This window comes from Lutjanus erythropterus, chromosome 23, assembly GCF_056507025.1.
Source record: "Lutjanus erythropterus isolate fLutEry1 chromosome 23, fLutEry1.hap2, whole genome shotgun sequence".
Lineage (NCBI taxonomy): Eukaryota > Metazoa > Chordata > Actinopteri > Lutjaniformes > Lutjanidae > Lutjanus > Lutjanus erythropterus.
This window is the reverse complement of record NC_139339.1, coordinates 26,121,388-26,130,996: the sequence shown is the minus strand read 5'-3', so window position 1 is coordinate 26,130,996 and position 9,609 is coordinate 26,121,388. Positions and strand designations below refer to the sequence as shown.

The 9,609-nt window shown below is 38.0% G+C and overlaps 1 protein-coding gene across 1 annotated transcript in view; it reads left to right on the top strand.

Annotated features, from left to right (window-relative positions):
- The first annotated feature begins 373 nt into the window (after window positions 1-373).
- The window catches only part of adam19a (ADAM metallopeptidase domain 19a), a 300,955-nt gene continuing 291,719 nt past the window's right edge, over window positions 374-9,609 (top strand). The window contains exon 1 of the mRNA XM_084711868.1: window positions 374-535. Within this exon, the coding sequence (XP_084567994.1) occupies window positions 406-535 (130 nt within the window). The 5' untranslated portion in view covers window positions 374-405. The remainder of the gene's footprint in view (window positions 536-9,609) is intronic.

The following is a 9,609-nucleotide window of genomic DNA, read 5'->3' as shown; positions in this document are numbered from 1 at the left end:
TACACACTGGTCCTGTAACTGCTGTTTTCAGCATTTTAAATTAAACTTGCTTTTAAAACATGTTGTGGGCTGCTGACGTGCCTGTATGTGTTGTGTTCATTAGAAAGTATGTCAGCTAATTAAAAATGGTTTGCGTATTAACATCTCAGAGCTGATTTCGAAGTAAAACCTCAAAGTCTAAATAAAGACATAATCGTATATTTTCCAGTATTTGCGAAAATGTTCCCTTTTGGTGTAGTTGTGGCACTTTGCAATTTGTACATCCTGTTTTTATTTTGATAGTTCAAACAGGAAGTGGTGTATTCCAGTCCGCCGTGTTTGATGCTTGGAGGAGTCAGAGAGGCAGGCAGAGTTGAACAACGGCGAGGATAGGGAGGACGGTCGGCGGTACCGAGGGTCACAGGGATGTACAGTAAACACAGGCAGAAAAATGCCCAAATATCACCGGCAAAATGTGGACGTCTGCTCGTTTTTCTTTCTTTTCTGCTGCTGAACGGCACACTGGACCGAGCCAGCGGAAACACCGGAGAACAAGGTAAAGAAAAGCGGACACGCTGTCAAACTTCTTCTACATCTACCAGTTGCTTGTTGAGGCGTTGGAGCACAGCAGATACACATGTATGAAAGGTTTAAAGTGTGTCAGTCAGTAACACGGCTTTAACTGAAGCCGTGTGTCAGCACTGAAACTTTTCTTGGAGTAATTAGCCCCTTTACATTAAGGAGAGGGTTCCGCACGCCAAATTCCATTTAAAAATCTGGCAATTTAACGCCGCGCTGCTTATCAAGCGAAGGCGCAAGCCACACATGACCCACAAGACCTTTGCTAAACGGAATACATTTATGCTTCTCATTGCCATAGGCTGCATCCACAACACCAACACATACCCACTGAAAACCACTGATAACATCTCCACTTTTATCACCAGCTCTGTGGTTACTCCCACGACTGCCCCCTCATAAATTTGAGAGGCGGTGGGCTTTAGGAGGGAAATAATATGAAACCTTGGAATGATTTAATTGTAGCTTTAATGCCGAATTTAACAGAAGACTTCCCTCATCGTAAAAACAAAGTGTCATGTCTTTGAAAATGTGACTGTATTTCACTTTATGCGAGGCAATATTAAATTTGAGTTTTCGCGCATCGAAGCGAGCGGCTTCCCGTTAACCACATTGAAAAAAAAGACTAATTTTCAGTTTATCTTGTTTTGTATTGTCGGAAATGAAACGTTTAAAATGGATTTGGGCGTAAAGGGTATTTGTGTTGGAGTATATATGTAGAAAATAGTTTTTTTTCAGTCAAACTCCAGACTCAGCCCGTCTTCTTTGTGTGTGTCCATAAAAGGCAGCACTGGAATACAGCAGACCGGTACAGTAGAGCAGCCCGGACTTCAGCCAACTATGTCACACAAAGTCCCAGTTTTTTATGGACTTTTACATGAAACCGCCCTGATGTACGTGTCTGATTGGACTGTATTCTGGTTATTCTGTCTACAGTGTTCAGGGTCTGTGCTGTCTGACAGCACATGACATAAAATGAGCTGTAAAACTTTAGTTGAATGTATTCAGAACCTTCCCATTCTCATCCAGATTGAAGACAACTTGTGTGATTGTGGCTGGTATGAAGAAGAAGCATCACCCCTCACAGTCATGTGGACTGAACCACCTCAGGGCAGAGCAAGACTAACAATGAGCCTCATTCAAAAAACATGTTCCAAGTTAATGTAGTTAACAAGCCGTGTGTGTGTGTGTGTGTGTGTGTGTGTGTGTGTGTGTGTGTGTGTGGGTGGGTGGTTTGTAATATTTAGTCCTCACCGTGTATGCATGCACTTACGAGAATTGTAACTTTATTGATCCCTAGAGGTGTGTGTGTTACTTTAATGACTTAATTTGACTCATTATAACCAAAGACGCTTTTAAAATGTGACATTCATTATTAATTATGTCAAAAGATGTCTGATAATATTCAAGTAGCAGTCGGTGTGTATGATTAAAAACCCTTTAAAAATCCTTCCTGAGGACATGTAGTCCCTGTAGCCTCGGCAGTCCAACCTCACAGTGAGGTCACTGAGGTCACAGGTCATAGGTTAGCTATAAAGCTGGTGGGTGTTCATTGGCTTGCTCAAGGACACTTGAACAAATGCATTGTGGGTGGTTGTTAAACCTGGTTGTCTGAATGACCCTCTGCCCCCCAGCGCCGAATAAATTTTGGGTTTGTGGGCAGATATCATTCTGGGTGCTGGTATTATTAGTTGATCAATCAGTAAGCCAATAAAAATGTACATTATATTGAATTTATCTTTGTTTTGGACCAGCCTTAATTTGTCTGTGCTAGAGCACCTCTGTAATAAATAAATGAGTTCAATTAGAGCCAGACAGATATATTATCAGCCTGATATTACAGCCTATCACAGCTAGAACTGCCTATATCCGTCTATAGCAGCCGTGGCCGTACTGGACTGTCACGATATCTACTGCCATATTATAAAGGTAATTATTTTTATTTGATTTTATAAAAGATTGCGACTGACCACTGCATTGTTTTTGTTTTGTGGTTGTATCAAGGTAATTTGTTAGCATTACACAACACAAGGTCACACAACGTAAAGAAAGTTGTAGTCCCTTTTTACTTCACACACATATATAGAGCTGCAACGATTAACTGATTATTGAATTAATCGCCAACTATTTTGATTCTTGATTAATCGGTTTGGGTATTTTTTTTTTCAAGAAAAACAGCTCACAATTCTCTGATTTCAGCCTCTTAAATGTGATTATGTTTTGGTTTATTTGATCCTTTCTGACAGTAAACTGAATATTTTTGGGTTGTGGGTGAAACAAGACATTTGAGGACGTCATCTTTGGCTTTGGGAAACACTGATCAACATTTTTCGCTGTTTTCTGACATTTTCCTGGCATTTAACATATAAATAATTAAAGTGTATAATCAATTAAAATAAAAACTATATATACAGTTATGTATATACATATTAGGAGTGTCATGATTCGATTAGATTTTTTGATTTAAACTTTTTTATTTTGCACTTGCAGTCATACTATTGTCAGACTATTGAGTCTTGATTTGTAAAGATTAACAGATCATTGGTTTCATGCACTGACAACTGTCATTTACATTTTCAAATTGTTCTTTAAAAAGATACATGGGCACATACAGGTACTTTGCCGAAATGTCAGCCCGCGCCTCCGTTTAGGGGATAGAAAACAAAGGATCCCATAGACAACAGTGTAAATGTACATGTTTTTGAATGAGAGTTTTGACAAGTTTGTTTGCACTCATGTCGACTTAAATAAACCTTTGTTTTCTAATTATTCTGTGACCTTGCCTGAACCTGAGTGTTTGTGAAATCTTATTAAATGAAAGTTAATCAATCAGATCAAGTGGATCAATGAGCTGACACAGTAATCAGACACTGCTAATGCTGAATTACCAGGTATCATTAGACTTCGAATTGTCAGCTGACAACTGTTGGTCTGAGCTACACTGAGATTTAGTCAGAGCCGACAGTCTGATGCTGCTGTACTGTAACGTTATGACTGAACTCCAGCTGCCTCACACTCTAGCTAACGTTAGCTCTTCATCAGTAGAAACAATCACCATCCACTGGAGGCTCAGATGTTCTCACTGCTCTGCTTTTGGGATCCTTTCCTTTCCAGGAAGGATGGGGAACCAGAGATAGTGATGGATTTGTTTTACAACCTGCTGCACAGCTGCTTTTGGGCATTTTCCCATCTCTGGTATTATATGAAACCATGAGTTTTCCTCTAGAAGAGGGCATGGCTTTGCCAGCTAGGGCTGGATGGTGCATTGCCGGTCTGATCTATAGTCTGTGTGGTATCAAGTGTGATCTAATGGCTGATAAGTTATGTTGTGTTGTCTGTGTTGTGTTTTTCTTTTGACATATGCTGGGTGCTCCAAGTATGCGGGGGTGGAGAGGAAAAAATACTGGGGGAATTGCCAATTCTGGCTTTCAGTTTGATTCTTGAAATTTCATTTAATTTCAATCCACTGATATTGAAAATATGGTGCCCCTAACCCATATATAGATACACTTTTACACCCAGGAAATAATTCTGTTGTTCATGTTTTTTGAACTGCTTGTTGAATGTAAACAACTGCGACAAGATGGTGATGACAACATGGCTGACATCTTCACATAAAACATCTGGGAAACATGGTTCATTAACTTTGAGTTGGAGCATGAAGCATCATCCATGTAAACACAGTCCTCCACTCCTCGTCCTGCTGTCTTGCATGTTGCGTCCTGTCAGGTCAGAACTGGTCTGATTGTGTTGTGGAGCAGGTATTTGTAAGATGTGGGCACAGATAGTCCCTGGTTTCCCGTTGTTTGTTCCCACAGTCCCATTCTGTCCGTTTCATTTTTTTAGATTTCTTTTTTCAAATTCTTAAATATTCTATCATAGATTTTGGTATCATTACATCCCTAGTGTATATATGCAAATAATGTGGGCTGATAATAGTGTTTTTTTTTACTCTCTAATATCAATATCAGCATCAGCCCCAAAAATCCAGTATCAGTCAGGGTCTAATTTAAATACCAGCTTTTATTTAAAACATACATAATTTATAGGATGTAAGAAACACTAAATTTACAGTGCAGTTCATCTGTTTTTGGACAGTATCAGGTTTGTTTGTTCTTAAGAAGTTTAATATGAGTACAGACACTGGCTAGTAAGCAGTTAATCTGTGCTACTTGTTATATTTATTATATAATATAATACCACATGTCCCACTGTTTTTTTCCCCCCGCTGCTGGAAACTGACAGCCGGTCCAACAGAAGAGGATTGTGCCACTTTTCCTCTCTGCTCCCCAACCAGTCTGTCCTCCTCCTCCCTTTATGCTTTACCATATTGTGTCTTTTTTTTTTTTTTTTTTTTTGCCGATCCACTACTTTGTATCAGCATCTTCTGCAGCGCCGTGCCAACCAGTAATGCACCAGTTAATTGGCCGCACATCATAACTGGCCAAAAACCACTCTAAATAGAATAGTGATAATTGGCTGTTCATCCGTTCCAACTGCCTGCTTAAAAATACGCTCCAAAAAAAAAAACAAAAAAACAAAAAACAAAAAAACAATACGGACATGAGGGAAGTGGTGATTGTGTGCCATTAAAACTGGGAGCTGATCTGCAGCAGTCAGCAGAAGCACAGTCATCAAGCATCCCATCATCCATCTGCCATCAACAGTTGAGCTCTGAACGCAGCCTCTGATCATCTCAAGACAGGACAGTGAGCTCTCACTGGCAAAACCTCACTAGAGCCTGACCGATACTGGACTGTCCGGGTCGATACTGACTAAAAACATTCCTGTAGTGATATATTGGTCAGTATACTTCAGGTCTGTGAAGGATATCAGATGATATCAAATGTCATTCAGTTCAGTTGAATTTATCATTCAGTCACATTCATGTCAACTCTTGAAAAGCAGCTAAATTATAATTTGACTTTTTTTTTTTGACTAAATTCTTTTAAACATTTGTTGTCACAGACATGCCATTGGAATTTCAAAATAAAGGTGCATCTTAAAGATGACAATATAGATCAATAGTTTCCACGTTGTGACACTTGTGACATCACGGCACTGAAACATTAAACTTAAACAGGTATTTTTAATAATAATAATACTAAATCACTATAAATAAAATAAAATGTATGTATATAAAGTGCTACCTATAAAACTAATATCAATGAAAAAAAAGCATTTTATTCTATTTTTTAAAACCAGTTCATATCAGACAGCCCAAACTGATATAGACTGAAATATTGGCTGATAAATTGGTCAGGCCCTGAACCTTAGCTATAGATAATATTTACATAAACAAGCATTTTTTTTGCAATGATTCGTCAAATGTAGTTATCAAATTCTTGTGACGAAGATATATAATGGTGGCAGGATATTTTACACTTTAACAATCAGGGTTTAACGCTAATATTTTTTTCACTTGCCTTGACGGGTAAGTGGGTCAGAAATCTACTTGCCTGCAGTAGATTTTTACTTAGCCCTGTACAAATTGTTTTATTTATTAAAGGTAATGAAATAGCAACAAAGACCAATGTTAATTGTCATGTTTAATCTAAGATGGCAAAGTCTATAAAGTGTCAGTGTCTTTAAATATCTTGTTTTGTTAGTCTAAAACACAAAGATATTCAGTTCAATATGTTAATAAATGCAGAAAAGTCTCCTTTAGAAGTTGAACCCAGCATTGTTTATCAATTTGCATGAAAATTTTTAAATAGTTACATTTTTTTTTTTTTTTTTACTACTTGCGTGGTTGGGCAAGTGAGTTGCCTGACGTGGCATTTTACTTACCCCTGACAAGCAGGCAAGACTTATTGTTGAGCCCTGAGCATTAAACTTTACTTTACTTTACAAAATGACATCAAGGCACTGAAACAGTAAACTTCCACTGGAATTTTTAAGTATTACACATTACTATAAATAAAAAAGCAGAAATAGGACAAAATATATTTAACTTGAATTAAGAAAAAGGATCAAATAATCATAAAATACTGCCTGTAAAACTATAATAGATAAATAAATAAAAACAATCTGCATTATGTTCAGCTTTTTTAAAACTAGTTTTCATATTGAACAACAAATATGCTCAGTCATCAGCAATGTAGTATTATGTAGCTAATAATTACTGTAGGCTGACTGATACAATATGACTGAGTTTTTCTGGATGATACCAATATTTATATATGAGATTTAAAAAAAATCTTTTACATCATATAATCACACATTTTTGCACAGATTCATTAAATTTGAAAAGAATAGTGACTAAGTAATGTTTGCACAGTTCCATACATTTACATACAGAAAAAAACAAACAAAAATGCATGAAACATAAAAATGTGTACAAACTATTTAGGCAAAGTAAAGTGACTGTTTACAAACTCCCTCAAACACATTTTTACATATTTATCTACTGGCATTTCCCTTTTATATATGGGCTAATAACTTGCTGGATATATTTTGAATCATTTCCATACTAGTGCTGATACAGGGCCCAAGTTTTGGTACTAATACCAAAACAAGTCATTTCACTCTCAGTTTAGCTCCAGTTTGGTCTCCACCACCGATTTTCTATGGCTTTCCTTTTATAGTGGTTTTGTCAGAGTGTTTTCACTGAAAACAGCTGCCTGCTGCTGGAAACAAAGCCGGAAAACCAAAACATTGAGCTGAAAGACACTATAAGTAGTGATGCACTGATCGACCGGCCAGGGACGGGGATGGGTTGGTTTTCTGTGTGACCGGTCCTGACTGGTGACTGGCTGGCCAGTGTCACATAAGCGATTCTGTGCCGGTCATATTCGTGCACATGTTCTGCACGATGATCACGTAGTGCGAGCAGCTGGCACACTGACCGTAACGTCACAACGCTGATCTCAGCAGCACACACTCAAACACACGCTTGCATGAAGTCAGTGTTAGCGACAGATTCCAAGAACAGGATGAAGAGAAGACGGTCTACAACAAGACAGAGCAGCTGATGGTGTTGCCAAACAGCGGTAAACTTTCCAGCTCTTCAGGCTAATGTACTGCTGGCTGTAATCTGGAGCACTTTTGTAGAAAATGTAGAAGTTATTTCAGTGTTTTATTATGAACATCCAATTTAATTTTACAGGAAAAGTAGCAACAAATGTTTGTGAATGCTGTCAATTACAATTCAGAAGACTGAAACTGTGGAGTTTGTGATAATGAGGTCATTACTAAAGCAACATTTCACAGTACACATAGTGATTTAATTTATTGTTAATGTAAAAATATTAATTAGTGCAGCTTTAAATGTGGAACTAATAAGTAATCAAGATTGCAATCTGACCAGGCATTTGTTTGACACTCTGACAGCACAAAAAAAAATATTGAGGTTCAATAACCAACTCAAGTAATAATTGTGCCATGATTCATTTACTCATTAACAGCCTTTAGTAGAATGACATTAATTCAAGTGTCACATTCAGCTATTGGAATTGTTCCTGGAAATCAGATGAATACTTCCCACTGTTTAAGACCAGCTTTGCAGCTAATTTGTCCAGAACTATTTTATATGCATTTATCATGCAGTATCGTTTTGCACATATCTTGGAACTGTAGTTTTGAATATATGCAAATATATGCTTTAACAAGCTTGCTAAGAGGCCACAGATTCAAGCTTGTAATGAGGAAGGTAGGCTTGCGTGGCACCCAGCTCATCAGCGCTGAATGTAGAATACAGATCCATGAAAAATGCACAGTTTCAATATCATTCCTCCTCTGTTCTTGAGCAGCCTCCTGTACGCTCCCCTGAACACAACCTTTTTCATGAACGGCACAGGTTATGATAGTTCATGGTATTCCAAAATGAAAACGTTTTTATCTACACTGTGATATTTGATGTGACTAACCACGCTCACTCATCCTGAGATGCGGCTCTAAGGACCGTGCATTGTAAAGTATGGAAGCAGAGATCAGCTGTGGTTGATGATGAGTTTAGGACCCGTTGTCTCCAGATCCTGCCTTAATTATCTTATTATGTTAAGTAACAAACGGTGCCTGTGTTTAGATTCTTAAGCCTGCTCTCCTGAGGTAATGATGGAATTGCAACGTTCTTCTGATTTACATTTCGGGCTGCAACTAATGATTACTATCACTATTGAGTAACCTGTAGATCATTTTCGTAGCTATTTGATGAGGTGTTTGGTCCAGAAAATGTTGATCACGGTTTCCCAAAGCCCAAGATGACGTCCTCAATGTCTTGTTTTGTCCACAACCCAAAGATATTCAGTTTACTGTCACAGAGGAGTAAAGAAACCAAAAATATTCACATCTGAGATTACAATACAATACGATATGATATACTTAATTATCCCTGTGGGGAAATTTGTCTTGAGCTCACATGCTGCTCACAAACACACCTCCACAGTTGCGGTTAAACAAACAACATAACAAACTGCACATAATCCACATTGCACGTTACAAGGTATTACACATAAATAGCATGTAACACATATTGCACATACCCCGTGGTAGAAACACCATGAAACTGTTGCACAAGCCCCGCCTCAAACAGCATTATTTAAAAGTTTAATGGAGGTAGGAACAAATGAGTTTTTAAAGTGGTTAATTTTACAGTGGGGAACTCCGTATCGTCTGCCAGAGGGCAAGAGCTCATATTCTATGTGCAGGATATGTGATGGGTCGGTCAATATCCTCTGAGCTTGCCTAAGAACAGATTTCTCATAAATTCACTGCAGGGGCTGGTATTCACTTCTCCCCATCAGCTTCATGGCTGTGTGTATCAGACGGGCAAGCTTAGTTTTTAGTTGCACAGTAAGGTTCCCAAACCATGCTGACATGCCATGTCTGATCACAGAAGCTGAAATCAGAGAATTTTGACCTTTTTTCCAGTAAAAATTACTCAAAAGGATTAATTGGTCATAAAAATATTTGGGGATTAATTTAAAGGCACAATCTAAAATGGGGATGTTGCTGGCGACTAATTTCCCTGTCGATTAAATGCAAAATTTAATTTAGACTAGTCGACTAGTGTAACACTAAGAAAACACTCAAAGCCGTTAAAATTTAGCA